At 46.8% G+C, this 18034-nt stretch overlaps 6 protein-coding genes across 6 annotated transcripts; 1 reads left to right on the forward strand and 5 right to left on the reverse strand.

The window, feature by feature from the left end:
- Positions 1 to 734: 734 nt before the first annotated feature.
- Positions 735 to 3222, reverse strand: N7509_013543 (Zn(II)2Cys6 transcription factor; the record flags this gene model as incomplete). Its single annotated transcript, XM_056638180.1, has 3 exons — positions 735 to 824; positions 877 to 2580; positions 2638 to 3222. 3 exons carry the CDS (start codon positions 3220 to 3222, stop codon positions 735 to 737), a joined length of 2379 nt encoding a protein of 792 aa, XP_056481687.1.
- A 461-nt stretch (positions 3223 to 3683) lies between these two features.
- N7509_013544 (phosphate transporter) lies at positions 3684 to 5608 on the reverse strand (the record flags this gene model as incomplete). The annotated part of the gene is made up of 4 exons (XM_056638181.1): positions 3684 to 4078; positions 4129 to 5045; positions 5103 to 5434; positions 5507 to 5608. The coding sequence occupies 4 exons, from the start codon at positions 5606 to 5608 to the stop codon at positions 3684 to 3686; spliced, it is 1746 nt and encodes a 581-aa protein (XP_056481688.1).
- Positions 5609 to 6665: 1057 nt separating this feature from the next.
- Positions 6666 to 8176, reverse strand: N7509_013545 (uncharacterized protein; the record flags this gene model as incomplete). The annotated part of the gene is made up of 6 exons (XM_056638182.1): positions 6666 to 6823; positions 6884 to 7084; positions 7140 to 7292; positions 7358 to 7491; positions 7559 to 7910; positions 7963 to 8176. 6 exons carry the CDS (start codon positions 8174 to 8176, stop codon positions 6666 to 6668), a joined length of 1212 nt encoding a protein of 403 aa, XP_056481689.1.
- A 2157-nt stretch (positions 8177 to 10333) lies between these two features.
- On the reverse strand, positions 10334 to 11353 carry N7509_013546 (fungal specific transcription factor domain-containing protein; the record flags this gene model as incomplete). Its single annotated transcript, XM_056638183.1, has 1 exon — positions 10334 to 11353. The coding sequence occupies one exon, from the start codon at positions 11351 to 11353 to the stop codon at positions 10334 to 10336; it is 1020 nt and encodes a 339-aa protein (XP_056481690.1).
- A 2039-nt stretch (positions 11354 to 13392) lies between these two features.
- N7509_013547 (uncharacterized protein) lies at positions 13393 to 15036 on the reverse strand (the record flags this gene model as incomplete). The annotated part of the gene is made up of 5 exons (XM_056638184.1): positions 13393 to 13812; positions 13879 to 14273; positions 14345 to 14536; positions 14589 to 14850; positions 14917 to 15036. The coding sequence occupies 5 exons, from the start codon at positions 15034 to 15036 to the stop codon at positions 13393 to 13395; spliced, it is 1389 nt and encodes a 462-aa protein (XP_056481691.1).
- A 1979-nt stretch (positions 15037 to 17015) lies between these two features.
- N7509_013548 (uncharacterized protein) lies at positions 17016 to 17750 on the forward strand (the record flags this gene model as incomplete). The annotated part of the gene is made up of 1 exon (XM_056638185.1): positions 17016 to 17750. One exon carries the CDS (start codon positions 17016 to 17018, stop codon positions 17748 to 17750), a length of 735 nt encoding a protein of 244 aa, XP_056481692.1.
- Between the last annotated feature and the right edge of the window lie 284 nt (positions 17751 to 18034).

The following is an 18034-nucleotide window of genomic DNA, read 5'->3' on the forward strand; positions in this document are numbered from 1 at the left end:
TTGTATGCACGTAGGAGAGTTGACCTGGATACCTGCATTAATAATTGCATGAGAGAATGTAGAACCGCTAACTGCGCACCGCCTTGATTGTAGTCCACCCACTTCTGATTTGGAGAGAAATCGAAGCTTTGGCGCCGACGACGTCCATTCTTGAATTTGAAATTCGACGTCGAGGACTCGCACTGCATTTTTGATTTTATGCAGTGCGAGCAGGGTCTTTTGCCATCACCTGTGGGGTGCTGTTAGTTAATTGACTGTTGGAAAGAGCGGATACAAGCGCAAAGAAAAGTCTCACATTTTCGATGACGAGCTAGAAGTTTACAGAGTTAGCACGCGGTGCATTAAGAGCTTCTTGGTCACTCACATTTGCACCATTCGCAGGGGTTCGATGTGTACCGCTGACGTGTTGTCATTCGGCTCTGTTCTGATTGATATGGCCGTGGCCCAAGATACAACTAGTCAGGAGGCTGAGAAGTTGAAAACACCACACGCGTCGGGGAGGTAAAGGATGATGGACTGGACAACCACAGGCACTGCATCGCGGTTTTCGGGCGTGCGGGGGTAATCCTGGAGGCGCATGGGCTCCAGTGTGGGGAAGATTGGAGAATGTGGCCTGAGGCAAACATGGTCAATAACATCAGTAAATTATTCATCGTAATACATAACATAGTAGAATCTAGCTTCCAGAGAGAGCCGATGAACTAATTCATTTTTATTATTCTATTGCTTGAAAATTATCCTAGCTGCTGTGGGTCGAATACAGCAGGGTCAGCAAAAGCAGGGATATCCCAAAAGCTCAAGTCCTCAAACCCAAGACTAGGAATCTAATTATGAGTTAGTACGGGGAGGTGAATCACGTAGCAGAAAAGAACATACCATGAATTCCGAGTCCAAACTTGATCCCACCACACTCTCCGGTGTCCAGCCAGCGATCCCATCTCCGGGTGTAAGAGATGGCATCCCGTCTTCAGCGGAGGCGTGATTTTCACCAGTAATATGTTGTTGAAGCAAAGTACGACAGGTGAGCATAGTTTCCATGAAGGCTTCTCGGATATGAGACAGCTCTGCCTTCTCGCCGCGAGGGACGAATCTAACTTGAGCCAAGATACCCCCAAGCAGGCAATACCGCTTCATGCTGGGGATGCCAGCAGCCAAGCCTTGATAGAGATGATCCATCAATCTTTCAAGAGCTTGTACAAGAGGTGCACGAGCTGCTTCCGCCATCTGGTCTACCGAGTCAAAAGGCAACGAGCTTGACCCCACGGGTTGACTAGCAACCTCATCCTCCATTTGGGTGATGATCTCAAGGCCGATTACGACCATCACATCTAGAGAGAGATAACCTTTAAATAAACCTGCGCCCGAAAAGGAGAGTCGCTGGAAGTCTCGATGGGGTATTTCATTATCGAAAGAATCGCTAGGCGCGTCGCCATAGGAAGCCGTAACGAGGGCGGACTCTAGGCTGAGTTTTCGGGAAAGATAGAATCGTGGGTCGTGGGTTGCTTCAATGGTAAATGGGCGATACAAATTCAGGATAAAGCGGCGCAGTAAGGTGTCCAATAGTCGATGATGAAATCGTGTCGGTCGCATAAGTCGATCTCCAGTACAAGAGATAAATGCATGGAAGCGATGTGACATCTCTTTGCAGGATGCAGTTAGTTCATTACCAAGCTGCAAAGCATTTTCGTAGGACTGTTCCTGTGCACACTCATTGATCGTCCGCGCGACCTGTAAACGAAGTGGATACGACTCCAGAAGAAGTATTTGTAGAGATGCACTCGTATAAAATCCACGGGGCCGGGGAGATGGCATAGATGCTGTTGTTTGGTCGAAGTCCTCGTCTTCCATATTCGATGGTGGTAATGTGTCAAAATCATTCGGCCCTAGCAAAGGAGGCATAGCGGCATCGATGGCCAGCTGGACATTGATCTCAATTATTGTGCCCCAAATACGCCGTCTCATTTCACTGTCGAATACAGAGAGTGTTGGAAAATTCTTCGGGTCGCGATGAAGGCCTTGATGAATAGCTTGTCGCATCAAAGTACCCACCGATGTCCAATTAACTTCTTTATCGATCGCATATGCTTGTCGACAGAGGAGCAGCAGGCAATGGACTTGCAACCCCTGCAAGTTATTGGATTCTTTTTCGAATGGGCCCGCCAGCCACCACTGCGCCGCATAAATCCAACGGCGGACAGGGATACCAACTTCATTAGATGGCCCTGGCTTGCAATGGAAGATAGAACCGATAGCAAGAATCAGTAGGAGCTTGAACATAAAAGCAGTCGAAACCGACGCGCGATTTTCCCAGAAGCGTTCATATTCTTCATAAAATTTTGGAACGTGTATGACCCGGTATATGAGTCCCAGAGTTCGCAGATAATGCCGCACGAGCTCATCACAAATCTCGCGCGAAGGAAGATCGTTAAGCAGAGCCGGAGTTGGATCCATAAGTCGCGGGGCCTGTCGACCTTTGATCAATCGCCTCAGTGACCGGACCTCCTTGAGGAGTTTGCTGATATCATTATGTTTTTCATTGGTATAACTAGCCGTGTTTCGTACCTGACGCAAGAGATGAAACTATTCGACTCATTAGCATTCCATGTCGCGTCAAAGCTGGTAGCAGAAGCGGTTTACCTGTTGAAATACAATCGCCCAATGGGTAGTGCCAAAGAGTCTCGTTTTCTCCCCAGTTCCTTTCAGACGAGGCTGTAATGGGGCGATCAGTGTCTGGGGAGGACGTGTTCCATCCTGTCTACTGCCAGCGAGCTGCCCGTCGCGGTCAACCAGACGACTACTTGATCCGTTGGCACGTGTTAGTCCCAAGGAACCATTTTCTTCCACCGGTTGTGATTGTGCAGAGCTTCCCTGAGCTGACTGTTCTAAGCTTTGAACGCGATCCTGCAGCGCCCGAATGGTACATTCCATCTGCGCGATGCGACCTCCATCGGCGCCACTCGTCGGCATATCCGCAACCCCTTGCTGCGATTCAAGATAAGGTGGGGACTCATTTTCACTAGTCCTCATCGCATCGCGTCGTGTGGACAAGGCTGCTTTTCCTTCATGGACGTAGGAGCAGTCCATCGACCCATAGACCTTTTTGCAGGGGCCACACGGCATTTGACGGTCGCATCGGACTTTTCGGCGACGGCATTGTTCGCAACTCAATGCCGGCCTACGGCGCTTGCGCGGGCTCGATTGGAGATTCTGATTATCGGTCATTTCGCTTTAAGCGGCTCTGATAGAGAATTGGAGCTTTCAAGTTTTAAAAGCGGCGTTTTAGCCTTGTGGTTGGGAGCGGAGTTATCGCTAAATTCCGGGGAATTCCGGCATTATCGGGGAATTCATCATCGACTGATAACGAACAGTTGTGGCTCTCAATTCAAGCTTTCAGGGGATATATACACGTGAACATGGCCAAGTAGGATGTCTGGGTATGGGAGACAACTTGAACCTTGGAAGTTACTGATATTCTAAATGGGTGTTATCTAATGCTATTCCGATGTTGTGAGCAGACCTGGGCACCTGGTGCTGTCTTGATAGATCAAGCGGTCAAATTTCCTGTATACTACTACTAACTAGCACTGCACTGCTAGCAATGAACTATTAGATCAACACTTATTTATAAAACCTGGAATTAATTTATACATTTGATTCTAGAAAATGTGACTGTGCGAACAAATCTATCCGCTGAATGACATGGCTCGAGCCCTGGAAGCCCTCTTTCGAATATCTGCCTCGCGGCTTTTGCGACCCATGCGCCCGAGAGCCAATGTTTCGAGGGTGTATGGTTTTCCACCCCAAATGAGATTTCGGCCTTTTCTTTGTTGAAGAGCTGGAATCCAGAAATGAGTGACGGCGGCGCCAAGGACCATACAAGCGCTGAATACAAAAAGAATGATACCGTGATGTTGGGTTGACACGTCCCCAGGTCCGGTACCGAAATGATAGTAGGTGGAGAATATTTGAACGAGAATCGAACCAAGCTTGCCAGCGCCGGCGCTGAGACCATGGCAGGTACCTCTATAACGAGTAGGAAATATTTCGGCAGGGATCATGTACGTTGTTGCGTTGGGGCCTAGAAATGTCAGTTGTTGCTCTCAAGTAATGCGGATCAGATGCTCGTACCAAAATTGAAGAATATTTGGCCGACAATATACAAGGCGACCACAGCAGGCGGTCCGGAGTATAGGGTGATGAACATGCTACCCAAGGCAATGAAAAGTGCTGCCAGTGCAAGGAACATGTACTTTTGCAAAGCAACACGGTCGATGCGGTGGGCGAATAAGATTAGAAGAAGCCCCCCAACGAAGCTCCCGATGTTCAAAACTATTAGACCCCGAACAGATGTATCGAAAAACATCTGGTAGACACTAGCCCCGGGTCGACTATCCGTCATCCAGTTAGGCTCTGCTTGAGTGATGTGAAGTTCGCCCCAGGTTTTGGCTAGGAACTGCGGACTGGAGAGCCCAATACCATAGAACCCGAAATCGAGAAGTAGCCAGGAGAGTGAGGTGCCGGCTAAAGAGCGCCAATTTCCTTCTGTCCAGAAGTATCGAATGATATCAGTGCGGGCGAGTCGCCAATGCGAGTTGAGAGTGGCAGGTGGAAGACGGCTATATTCCTCGTCCTCGTGGATGGAATCGCTAGCAAGAGACAGAGAAGATATGGGCGGCATGTGGATCGAACTGCCCACTCCAGCGGCAAAGCTCGATGTATCAAAAGAAGGGCTCGTGGGGGCATCGTCGAAGAGATGCGTCGCATCAAATTCAGCGGTAACGACGTCGTCTTCGATTTCAACCAGGTATCGTGGACTTTCAGGAATCGCAAAACGGAACAGAGTCGCGATAGCACCCGGTACAACTCCGATTCCCAAGACCCATCTCCATGCAGAATCTACCGTGCGGACAACATCATCACTACCCCCACTATTGCGAGCAATGGCGATAACGATGAGAGAGACCAGGTTTCCGGCAATTTGACCCAGTGGCTGCATGAAGAAGACGCTGGCCATCATGCGCGCACGGTGCTTTGTGGGTGCGAACCTAGGCAGCGGAGTTAGATCGGATCCTTAGCCAAAGGGCATCTTGTGATATACTTACTCTGAGGTGATGACAGCACTAAGAGGATAGTCCGCGCCCACACCGATACCAACGCAAATTCTCCACCAGATCAACCACCCGTAAACATCCATGCTTCCATTCTCACCCTGAGATGACATGACCACACCGATAGTGGCGGTGATCAGCAACACCAGCTCGACACCATACATCTTTTTGCGACCATTTTTATCTGCCAGAAACCCAAAGAGTACCATTCCAAGAAGAGTCCCGGCGAGGGTTGCGATGTTGATGCAGGTCAGTTTCATCGAAGAGACCTCGTCTTTCCAGTACACATAGGATATCATCGGGAGGGCCATGTTGCTGGCAAATAGCTAGGAAAAAAGAATACCGTTAGTCAATGGGTCCTCTGTTCTCTAGTTTGAATTATCCCGGCCAATACTCACTGTATATCCATCGAGGAAGAATCCAAGACCAGCGACCAACACGACCACCCACTGGTAGGACTGTCGGTCGATTGTCTTCGTAGATCTGTCGCATGCGTACATATCGATCCTAGGAAGCAATTTTGTCAGTGATGCCCCTCCAGCCCCGCAGGATCAGAAATTAACGAACTTGTTCATGATCGAAATCGCGTGCACGGTCAGTTTTGTATAGTCGGTGGTGAAACCTCCCCATCGTCGCGATGATCAAGCTGGTTACCCCTTGGTAAAATGGGGCTGAAGGATGCACGGCAGGATGCACCGGGCGCACCAGCAGATGCGAGCCGAGATATACTTAGTGCTCGATTGATTAGGTGCTCCTCTGTGCCCTAGGGTAGTCCGTAGCTGATAGGCCATTGCGCCCAGGTCCACCAGATGCGCCCATCATCAGCAGTTTTCCAGCAACCATTTTGCAATGACTTTCTCCGAAGCACGAGGCCAATGAGGCTGGCACGTTGAGCTCCCTCTCGAACCCTGGGTCACACTACTGCACTTCCATCAACCAGAGCCACATCCCAGTTTCCCACGGCCATTCTGATACGAACTGTAAGCGGTGATGGGGCCGGGCTAAACATGGCCTCGGCGTTAGTGGGGGCTGCCCCACAACTTCGTGAGCCAAACCGAGCCTTCTTTCGCTCCACGTGCGGGCCTCGAGACTGCTAAGACGCTCGGCGGGCGCCCCACGTCATTTCAATATGCTTTTTTGAACGTTGCTCGCGTTATCCTTAGTGTTGGTTGCCTGTACGGGGTAGAGTAGACACCCATTCCCCGCCTGCCATTTACTCCTCTTTTAATCCGAAACAAGACGAATAGTAGGAAAAGAAGAAGAAATAAAATGAAAAATAAATGAAAAAGAAAAAGAAAAAAGATCATAGTATATTGGTATCACACGGTAAATCACGCCGAGAACTCCACCATGCTAGTCATTAACCGGAAGTCCGAAAGGATCTGAGATAGTACAAGAAAGAAAATAAAATAAAAAAGCCCCCAATAAGATCACCTAATCGTGAGATCCATCGATAGTAGCTGGCAAAATTCCTGAGAATCTAGAAAGAATAAGCGACGAGTTCGAATACTAACCCAGCCACGGATTTGAATCGCCGGGGTCTCAAAATTCCCCGAGCTATCGAGAAAGGGTTGTGGTTGTGCACTGACCATTATCATCAAGGAACTGAATTTGAAAGTTTCTCATCTGCGATAAGATTTCGAAGTTCGGACTTAATTCCACCGTCACCGGCCGACCGGCCTTTTTGGGTGGCTTGATGCTGGCAACGCAATTAACTGGGATAGATTTAGCCGTAGGTCGCGTATAAGCAGGCTTGAAAAGGAGAAGGCACTCACGTGGAAGAGACACATATCTCTTTAGCCCCCCGCGTTGTGAGTTGGCGAAATAGAGCATGACGCGCTTGTTGTTCTGTCCGCGTAGAATGCGCAGGTTTTGGCTAATGCACTCCTCGCCGCGGCCCTTTGATTTGGCCTCGGCCATGCCACCAATAAACACAAGTTTGGATCCAAGAAGGATTTCTTGAAAGAGGACACAATCTGTCGACTGTAAGCAACTGTTTGACACCGCGGGGTCCGTTCGGCGATCGCCTACCCTCCCAATTCTCAAATTTATAAGATAGCTGTGTCATGAATACCACATGGGCTGTCTGGACGGTCTGATGCTCGAGAAATGATACGCGAAGTGGGTAGTCGGAGGATTCTTTAGGATGTTCGAGGTGTGGAACGGGGAGTTTGGTGTGATGGACTGTTGTTTAATTTCATTAGCTTCAAGTTTTGCATTTAAATCAAGATTGCCGTTATTCCACTCACAAGCATGTACAAAGGGAGTTTGTTGGCCGAGACCTCCCCCAAGTTCAAGGCATTTAAGGGCCCCCGTCGAATCTTTGCACACGTCGATCCACGTATAGCGTAATTTGAATAGTTGCCCACTTTTGACGAAATTACTGTACACAGGTTAGTAAGTTTGTATACTGAAAAGGTAGGCCGTGAGAGAAGCAATAAGGAACTCACATCGTCATTGAGGGGTTTAACTCCAACCTTATTACCTCGTCAAAGTACTGCCATGACTGTTTTCGCGAGCTGGAACCAGGTGAGCTCGCGGGGGTCGGGTAAAGGATGCTGGTGGAAGCGGACGACACTGTGGAAGTTGACACCGTACTCTGACGGCGTGACGAAGTGCTTGCCCACTCGTGATAATCTGATGAGACGAACTGGCTCATGGCCGCGTCTGGGAGGGGGTTTCGTGGTTTATACTGGGTGGGCGGATAAATTTCGCATTTGTAGGATGGATTCAACGCAGCGGATCCCTCCAGAGATCGGCCGGCAGGAACGATGACATTTTGTGGTTCATAAAGAAAGCGAACTGGAACGCAATGGATATAAGGCCGTGATAAGCGCCATCGAGGGGAATTAACACCTGAGGGTCATGTAAAGTGGAGCAACGTGCGGGAACGTGCTGGAATGGCTGGCTAGCAGATCATCGCGGGCGGATCCACCACATCGAATGTTGCTCCCATGTGGCTTTGGGTTTGGTGATTGCGTCGTTGTCATTGTCTCTGTTCCGGAGCCCGTGGGAGGTCTGACACCCTCGCCTAGACTCGGGTCAATATGCCGTATTCTTGTGCTCATGATATGATGAATTGTGCTAGTTAGCCTTGCGTGGCTGGATCTTGTCTACGGGTTGCTGGACAAATCCGGCCATCACCCCTTGTTGTGTAAGCCACATTTCGGGGGTCAACAATTTCTTTCGAATTAAACCAGTGTTATAGTTCCCATGGATCTAAATGGGACCTAAAAGCTAATTACGTGTCGGAAAGCTACCGGAGGATTCTCGAACACATCTGGAATTTTCGCCGATCTTCTGGGTTGGTCATAGCTCCGTCTGCAGGATATGGCTCGTGCTGATGTGAAGATTCCTGAGGGGTAACATATAGAAGGTTTCCAAAATGCCGTTTCATACGAGTGTTAACTTGATCAGATGGTCTCCGGTCGCCTGATACTACCTGGATATCGCCTTCCTCCACAGTGGAGATCGATATACCACGACGTATTCGGACTTATCTCGTGGCTGGGCCACTAAGTGCCCTCCAGACCTGCGCAAGAGCCTCCCTCAAAAGAGGCGTTTCTCCACCATTGCTATATATTGACCAAAGCACGTGCGTCGGTCAATTCCAAAAGGCTAGAATGCATCCAAATAATCGCCAAGGTCACTCAGTCACCGAGCCGAGATGGTATCGCGCTCGGCGAAATACTCTACGTGATGAATTACCAACATCCGTGTCATGCTGAGAACCCCCTGCCTCCGTGAATGAAATATGCACATACTGAAATGGTATTGTCCGTTCAGCACCACTTGAGGCCGGGAGCAACGGGGCTGAGACGCATGAGCTCGACTAGCAGCGTGGCTACTGTTTTAGGATCACTGTAATCGTATCTCACAATTTTTATTTGTGATTCTTCCGTAAGATCTCTTTTAATAGAAGGATGTATGCCTAGATTGCACTTGTTCGGTGCCAGTGCCCCGTGCTCACTCGTTATATCACAACTAGAATGGTTGCTTCGCCCGACAGCTGAGAGTCGGCCGCTAGAGTCTGAACCTTTGCTTTGACTGGCTCCGCGATATTGAGCAAAACCATCCCTAAAAGTTTTTCTTTCCTTCCTTCAGGTTTTCTTTTCATTGTCGCATGCTAGTAGGTGTTGTCTCGAACTTGAAATTTGCGGCTACAATCCCAGCCAGTCCTCGACACCTTCAAAGGGGAAATGGAATAAGAAATGATGGAAATAGCTGAGACTTTGTCGAATAAATCTTATAAGTTCCCAAAATTAGAAGAAGAATGACTAGTATCCACAGGATGTTTGATTGTACATGACTCAGTTAAGCATGCGGAAACTAACTAGTACCGAACGACAACCATTCTTTGGCATCTGATATAACAGACTCAAAGACATCGAAGCTTCTCATTCACTGGGATTCAAGTTTCTAGCGAACTCTCTCGCAGTGAGTGATCTAATGAGATAAGGTGCGATAATCCGGGGCTTCCGCGCAGCGAGCACCATAATAGAGCAATTCGGGACCACAACGCGTCTTGTCCAGCGATGGACGACAGCTCTCATATTGTCAATTTCTGCCTGAGAATAGTCCACTATGATTTAATCAAGAACAAAACACATGAAGAAAAGCATGTCATCCATGGCTTCAAAGATTTCGGACAACAGTTGTGCTGGGACGCCAATGCCTAATGCGTCAGGCCACAGAAGCAAGTCAACCCAGGGGCTTTGTAAGCCTTAGGGTTAAGGCGTCAATTCGATGCCCCTGAGGTGGCTAGTATGGCCACATTTCAAGTCATATCTGCAACAAGGGATATATTCATTATTTGCTCAGAAATATCCGTACTCTGGACCGTCTTACCTTTTATCTCCCGAAGCTATGTCGATTGTTCTTCTCGTTGCTGCCCAGGTGGTGTTGGAGACTTGAAGTCCTCGAAGGAAAAGAATTTCGGAAGATGACCTAAAATATATATTCCAAGGTTCCAAGGGATATGTTTACCCTACTTATTCCTCTAATTTACCGATAAAAGTTGTATAGAGTATCATAATACCTCCTTGGAAGAGACCTCCGTGATTCGAAATGAAGAAAATTCCGAAGAATAAAAGATGCCTTCCTTGCTGCTGGATGGAATCTACAGGTTTAGCCGCGACAGTGTAATACGACACAATTTGGAGATTTAGTTCATTGCCCAAAAAGTTCCATGTATAAACAAACTCCGGTCGGAGCCTACTACCAAGTTAATCCCCAATGCGGTCTTGGATGTCCCTAGCCTTCGCCTTAAGAGCGTCAAGCGCTTTTCCGTTGACCGAGTCTCGTACTTGAGTTGGCTGCTGATCCAGGGCTTTTTTGACGATCGTCCATGCATGCGAAACGGCCGCACATTTTTTTCGATAAAGAAGCTCATTGATCAGGAATGATAAGGGACGAAACTGTTGATACCCTTTAAGAAGCCATTTCCATCTGCGAGACAAAGGCTCCATGTGTAGACGTGTTGATGTATCGACTATATCAATAGCCTGCAAGAATAGATGATCCTGAAAGGTTTGCTCATGATATACTCTAGTTCCGACTAGCTGTAAACTAATAGGAATGGTATCGGCACTGTACAATTCGAACCACATCTCCATGATCAGAACATGCGACACATGTCGGGTTAACCATTGGACTGAATTCTGATCATCAGTGCAATATTTGATGTATTTTCTTGTTATGCATTGTTGACACTCTTCGATCGTTTGTCTTTTTTTGTCAAGGGGCATGGCCTTGGTCAACTCATTTCGAGTAATCCCAATATCGAAGCGTGCAAGAGCGAATGTTTGCTCTGTCCATCCTAAGGAGGATACTGGCAGAATAGAAGACGTCGGGCCAAAGTCAGAATCATTTATATTGGTCGGTGGATCAACACTAGGCGTCCTGGGTGGTCCATCATGTTGGCCATGGTCTTGACCTGCACGGTGATCTAGATACCAAAGCTGCCATGCCATTCGCTTTTGGAGCTCCAGCTGAAAGGGCGGAAGATCAGTCCTCTGAAGAATTGAGGATCGCTTTGCTAGACCCGTAAGCTTCCAAGCAATATCCACCTCGCCCAGCATACGGTTGACAGTCAAGAATAATATGAGCGCCTGAAGGGCCAGAAAGTCATCATCCACATTGAGTAGTGCCGCCTGTGTTAGCTCTTGCTCGGTATAGCGTCGATATAATGCTAGCGCTGCTTCTCTTTCTGTGCCAAATAGGGATTGAGCTTCTTGCTCTGACATTGCGGCCAGACTTGCAAAGGATATTGCATATAAAAGAGCACTTTCCCCCCCACCTATGGAGTTTGAATCGAAAGGGGATTTCGTGACTATCATTTCGACGCTGGGCGAGTGTAGTATTTTGACGATGGGGTCCACCCTCTCCACGAATGTACTCCATATAGTTTGCCAAGTCTCACTCGAGTGATTCTGCAAAATGCCAGGACTACTTCGACGGCAGACGTCAACATAATTGTCTCGACTATCCAGTTGATTCGATCTCTTGATTGTGAAGAAAGTGGCGTTTGTATTGAATGAGGGGACTTGCTCGCTAGGTAAATTGATATCGTTTGTCGCAGACTTCGGTTCATTTTGGTAGTCGTGTGACTTTTTAGGCTCCCTTTTGCATCTTCGAATTGGGCTCGGGTACGTACATTCGACCGACCATCTTTCGCAGTTTGCGCACGGGGTCGTGCGGTTGCACCTGACCTTGCGTGTCCGACAGCCGATACAGGCCTTTGACTTCAACATTTGCGGTGACGTATCCTGAAGTAAGCAAGGTGCTTGAAGTTCATACAACCTTGAAAGGCAAGTGAGGTGCAACGTGAAGGTTAATTGTCGGGATTCTCGGTCCCTCGTATTCATTGCTGACATACTTGCCGCTTTTTCAGATACGAAGTGGGGCTATGTAGGCAGTCTTGGCAGGATCAGCTCGTTTTCGGCTTTCTCGGTGGCTCGGGCTGCAAAATCCCTTGACTGGTTTGATTGGCTCGATGTGAGTAATGATAGAAAGTTATAGGAGGGCCTACTAGTAGAACGATATGGACGAAAGATAATTTAAGAAGATCGAAATTCCACATTCAAACTTCATTTTCAGTCTGGCTTTCAAGGATTTCAACAGTTCAAAATGCCAGATCAAAGAGTCTCAAAGGCAGCCTTGATATTCATAGGTAATCATGCTCTCCAGATAAAACTTCGAGATTAGCTCTAAATTCGACAAGGCCTCCTGGCCATGCCAGCATCCGCCCAAATTATTTACGAAGATCTGCATCTTGTACCAACATATGCCAAAGCACACGGCATAGCAATGGGGCTCGCATTTACAGTCATGATGCCTTTGGGTATATTTATTATTCGGATTCCGAACAGCAAACACGCGGTATATGTTCACGCTGGGTGGCAGCTATTGAGCTGGATCATGATGATTGCGGGTCTTGTTTTTGGACTTCGGGTGGGAAAGATTTTAAATCGAGTACGTTACCATCAATTTTTATTTACAAGCGGTTCAAAGGCTCCTTTGGCTGATAGCGACAAAAAGTTACACAACAATACACATACTGTTTTTGGTACAGTAATTGTGGTTCTTCTCATACTTCAGCCTTTCTTGGGACTGGGACATCATCTTCGTTTCCGTAAAACACAGAAGCGAGGCATGTGGACTCGGGCTCATGTCTGGTATGGAAGATTGTTAATACTACTTGGAATAATTAACGGTGGTCTTGGGCTGCAGCTTGCCGCGAATACTTTAGGAGGTAGAATTGCATATGGAATTGTTGGTTTTATATCTGGGGTGGCCATGATCTGCACAACTATCATGGTAGATATGAACCTACGCAAGCCTGCTAATATAGGGGCAGTAGCAGGTTAGTAACTACTACTTACATGACCCACAGACTCTGGTTATCTCTTGGTATATCATCATCAATCTATAGGTTTTATGTGAAGTTTAAATGTGAACAGCAACTTGAGACTAGGGGCATTTTCCAATGGCATCTATATATTAATCAAATGTGCTACCTAACTTGAAGCTTTATTTGCGTGAGCTTATTATATAGCATCAGAGCGCCATGCAATAGACTGGCCTAATTGAAACTGAAATTCACTTTTATCTTGCCTCTCTAGTAACAACTAATACTGCGCCAAGCACCATGGAAACGCAGAGCGGGATTTGAATACAAATATAAAACATGTTTCGCTTCCACAACTTCCTCATATTTCTAAATATCCATATATACTTTTCCGTTAGCCCTTTTAATTCAGAGATGTTCGTAGGCAATCAAAAATTATGTAGAGTTGGAGTTATCAGCGCATGAAAAGGCAGCTGAGCCTCCAGAAGCTTTATAGGCGTCCATAATTCCAACTACAGATCCATAAGTACCTGAAACTGTGAGGAAGCAGCCAAGAACAACAACGAAGATGCTCCAGGAAGCCTTGACCAGCCAGAATCTTGCGTGTCGTTTCTCTTTGGACCAGTTGTCATAGAGCCACATGCATCCCATGGGCTGAAAGCACATGAGTGGGCCAAGCAAAGCGCCAATCAGTGCTACCAATGAGTTGAATACGGGAACTGTACTAGCAATGATATAGGCTATCACGGCGACCCCCAAAGTACAGCTGATCCACGTGATCCAGTGAGTAGGTGTGTTTTTGTTCAGATGTCGGGAGCCGCGAAGTATATGAACAAAGATGAATTTCGCTGGTATCTGTATGTCATATAAAGAAAGGTTAAATCAAGAAAGGGCTTTTTTCATTCGTGCTTGGAAGCTTACATGTGAGCAGATAGTTGTAGTGACAATTAAGCCTGGTAAGGCAAAGCCATAGGCAATTTTCTTCACATCTCCACCAGCCGAGCCGAGAGCCGGGGAAGAGACATATGATCCGCAGTAATAGTAAACAATACATCCGACTATAATGTACACACCAGTGACTCCTGCTTGGCAGAGAAGCAATGCGAATGTGTATTTTCGCGGGTCGCGCATTTCTGAAATGATTGCAAAGAACCCTGGGGTTCCCGAAAAAGCGAAAACGAGATTGCAAATGGCCGTAATTCCAGTCGTGAAAGACGGACTTCCGACTACCTTGTAATCGGAAACCCAAGGACTATCGGTTTGTGGAGCAGAGGCAGGGCGGTCTTGGAGGCTGACCGCAATTGTCACTGTCAGGACTGGAAACAAGAAGAGATGAACGGGATTAGCTTCATAAAACGGACAAAGAATAAATTTTTGGTTCGCATACCCGCAATCAAAATGCACGGAAGTCCTACCCAGGCGAGCCAAGTGATTCTTCCGAGCGTGCGCACACTACTCAAAGTGAACCCGAAAATCGCGGCAACAACGGAGAATACAGCCGTGCATGTACCGTGTGTGGATACTGCATTCAGACCGATCGAAATTCCAAGGATCCCCGAGCCACTGACGAATATCCAGTCTATGGAATGTTAGAAAAGATAGCAGATATCATATTGCCCCAGATGACGTACAGAGACAGAATGACACGGAGAGAACAGCTCGGCCAATTGGACCAAAAATCAAGGCACCAGCATCGTCAATGCTATAAACCTCACGATGATTGAGCTTGAACGTGCCAATAACATAATTTGACCACGTCATTATGGAAGCAATCGCACATAGACAAATTACCCCGGGAACAATTCCTAGTGCATCAAATGTAGTCGGTATTGCGAGAACTCCTAGGCCAATTTGGGTCTTCATCATGAGAATCACAGTCCCTAACACCCCCACCTAAATAGACGTTAGACTCTTGTTTTATTGAGCTTTTTTTTGGGTGGTTTGACTAGTTGTGCACACATTGCGATAGTTAGGGCCTTCTTCTGTGATCTCTCCGAAAACAAAATCATGGTTCGCGTCATTCTGAGATTCTTTCAGGTCAATTTCATCTTTAGATTGAGGTTCTTCGGATAGTTCCATCGTGGAGAACTTTATGTCAAAAATATGTGGACAGACAGTTCGCCCTTACTTCTGTTCCTCCTATTTCCTTTTATATCCTGCACAACTATCTTGGGCCAATCGATTGGGATAAAATTCGTCTTACAAGACACGGCCCCCGCATTACAAGTCTCAAATACCGGTGAGTTGGGGTAAAGTGGGACCCGCAAAGGTCAAATAACAAGTTTGATTGAGATAGGTAGAGATTACTGCCAAATCGGCGGCCTAAGCGGGGAAATAGTATACAATGCAATATTTCATCATCTGGAGAAATTGGATCTGCCTTCGGAATTTGTTGAGCAAAATGTGTTGCTTGAAATGAACAGCCGGTATGCATAAGGACTTTTTTCTAATTGTCTCCCAAGATAAGTCTTTAAATGAAACTGGGTTTATGACAAGGAACAGCTACTAGTACTAGTTGTATATTCTTCGATCTGCTGGCATGCAGCGGGATATGTATTCAGAAAGGGTAATCAATTCCTTCGCCATGTCATTGAATTCAGCATACAGTAGTAAAGCAGCCAAGTGAGTACGCTAGTGAAGTATGGAGTATTCTACAAAAGTGCACGGAAATGTGATGTAATAAGATAAAACTTCTCACTAATAGTCTACTATTCGAATAACTCGCCAAGGCCCCAGGGCCCGTAATGCGCATCCAATTGTAGGATTGAGAAACTCGAGAACCGTGTGCTTCCGAGGAAATTTGATACCGTCACGCGGGGAAGAAGCGGGGAAATTGGCGTATTTCTCCCGCAGTTAGAAATTGCAAAATGACAGATTGTGTCAATTGCCGCAGAGCATCGGTAGCATTTCCGATCTCCCACACTTTGAAACTCCCTCGGCAAACCATGTTCGTTCTTAGAGGAAAAAGAATCCACAACGTATATGCAGAATTGCAGTTCAGTATAACCAATTCATAGCTAGAATAATTTGGAATCTCGAAGATCTAAGAGTCAAGTTTCTATGACCCTCCATATGAATGTACTCGAATATTTTGCGACGATGCATGCACTCCTTAAAAGGGCTGGATCGCTTCCGGGCCGACATCCTATCGATATCTCGGTCGGCAAATCCGATCGCGTGATCGGCTGTCGGGTTATTCAGCTATTTTAGGACAACAAACAGTGCAACGGACTCTAATAAACCGAAGGATACATGAACGGGAAAATGGTTCAAACTTTCCGGGCAGACTAGTCAGTTTCTATGGGGTTTCCCTGAAAACCTCCACGGCGAGTTTCCGAGGGTCCAAGTCCTGTGGTGAAATATCACTAGATTTCAGTTGCCAGTTTAGGTACACTTTTCAACCCTGACAACTGGTACATTAAATTCTTTTGTTGGAGATTCGGCCCGAACTTTCTAACATGATCTAACTAATACGCGGTCCTGGAACTTGGCTGACTCAGCTATGGCAGAGTCTAGAGCGACCTTACAGAACGCCAGTGGGAACATCGCATGCAATTTAACTGTTTTCTATTCTCTTTGTCAAGGTTTCTTTCCGAAATTTTAATTTGAGAACATTGATTCTGATTATTCTCTAACCCGGAGAATTGGATGAAGGTAAGCGCCTAGCGCAGGTGGACATTCCAATGTTGGCACACCCATTGCCGTTCAAGAAAGGTCAACGCCACACCCGTCCATCTCTTTGACCGCCCAAAGTCTATTGAGACCCTATTTTGGACGTGAAATTGGCCAGCTAAGGTGATTTGATTTGCACCCACCTTAATGACTTCTATTGAGACCCTCATCCGGCATACTGACATTTTGGGGCAATCCTCTCCAGGCCACTCTATCTGAATTCTTTGTCCTTCTTCAGCTTCTAAATGGAGTGCCTGTCCCTCAAAAGAAATTGCCCTGAGAATTTTACAAATGTCCCCTTTTTCTGAGGGATGTACAATTTTGTCCTCCCTATCAACGAGAATCTCTATTTTGCACCAGCGCTTTCCCCTGGGGCGATAGACATGATGTTTACTCGCAGCTACCAACCAGTTCCAAAAATGGAACCCAACAGCGACAATGCGGATAGCGATATGACTTTGACCGGTCGCCCACGACGTCGCCTAATGTCTAGCTTCTTCAAGCGAAATCTGGCTGCAATCACTATAACTGGCCTCATTCTGGTCTTGATACTCCTAGTGATGGCGGTAATTGCAGCGATCACGATAGAACCATTTCGACAAGTTCTCATTCTCAGAACATCATTAACAGGTTCGAATTATCTCAAAGGTCAACGACAGTGCCTACCAACAGCTCCGCGTACAACCCTCTCGTGTGGAAACTCGACAGCGGAAGCGGAAGAAATGGGCTGCACGTATGATCCCTTGTCCGCATGCTGGCTTCACCAAAAATGCCCGCGAGATTACTCCGATGTATTCGCCACTTTCAACGATGGCAAGCCTTTCATATACTACTATGATGAGGCGGCCACTCATCAAATGAAAGACTACACCGAAGTTGGGCATAACGAGAACGGATACTACTGGACATCAGTGCGCGAACACCTTGTGCACTGTCTATATCTTTTGAGACGAGGCCATGATGTACATATGCGTGGGGATCGGCTCGATAGCATGTTGGCCGATATAGACCATGTGGACCATTGTACGAACTTTTTGGCAAACTGGTTGCGACGACCAGATCCTTCATTGGAGCATATCGGTACGCAAGGGAAAACAGACTGTTTTATGTCTTGCAGTTGAGACAATTGACAGAAATGGAAGAAGATTGCCCAGGCTGGATAGCCAAATATGGAATGTACTTCTTGAACGTATGATTGAGGTGTTTGCCATTTTGACAAATTGACAACTTGCACTCGATATTCGCACATCGCTGTGCTTTTTTATCAGAATAGTGCCTTTTCTCTGAACTTTGATCTCCATTTGTACTGCCTCTTAATTTATCTATAAGACTTAAAAACCCTTTGGGATATATCCGTGTCGATCAAAGGTTTTTGATCTACTAGTAGCTGATGGTAAATTCATAA

Source organism: Penicillium cosmopolitanum (genome assembly GCF_028827165.1).
Source record: "Penicillium cosmopolitanum strain IBT 29677 chromosome Unknown utg000012l:1.0-3308103.0:1.0-3310761.0, whole genome shotgun sequence".
Lineage (NCBI taxonomy): Eukaryota > Fungi > Ascomycota > Eurotiomycetes > Eurotiales > Aspergillaceae > Penicillium > Penicillium cosmopolitanum.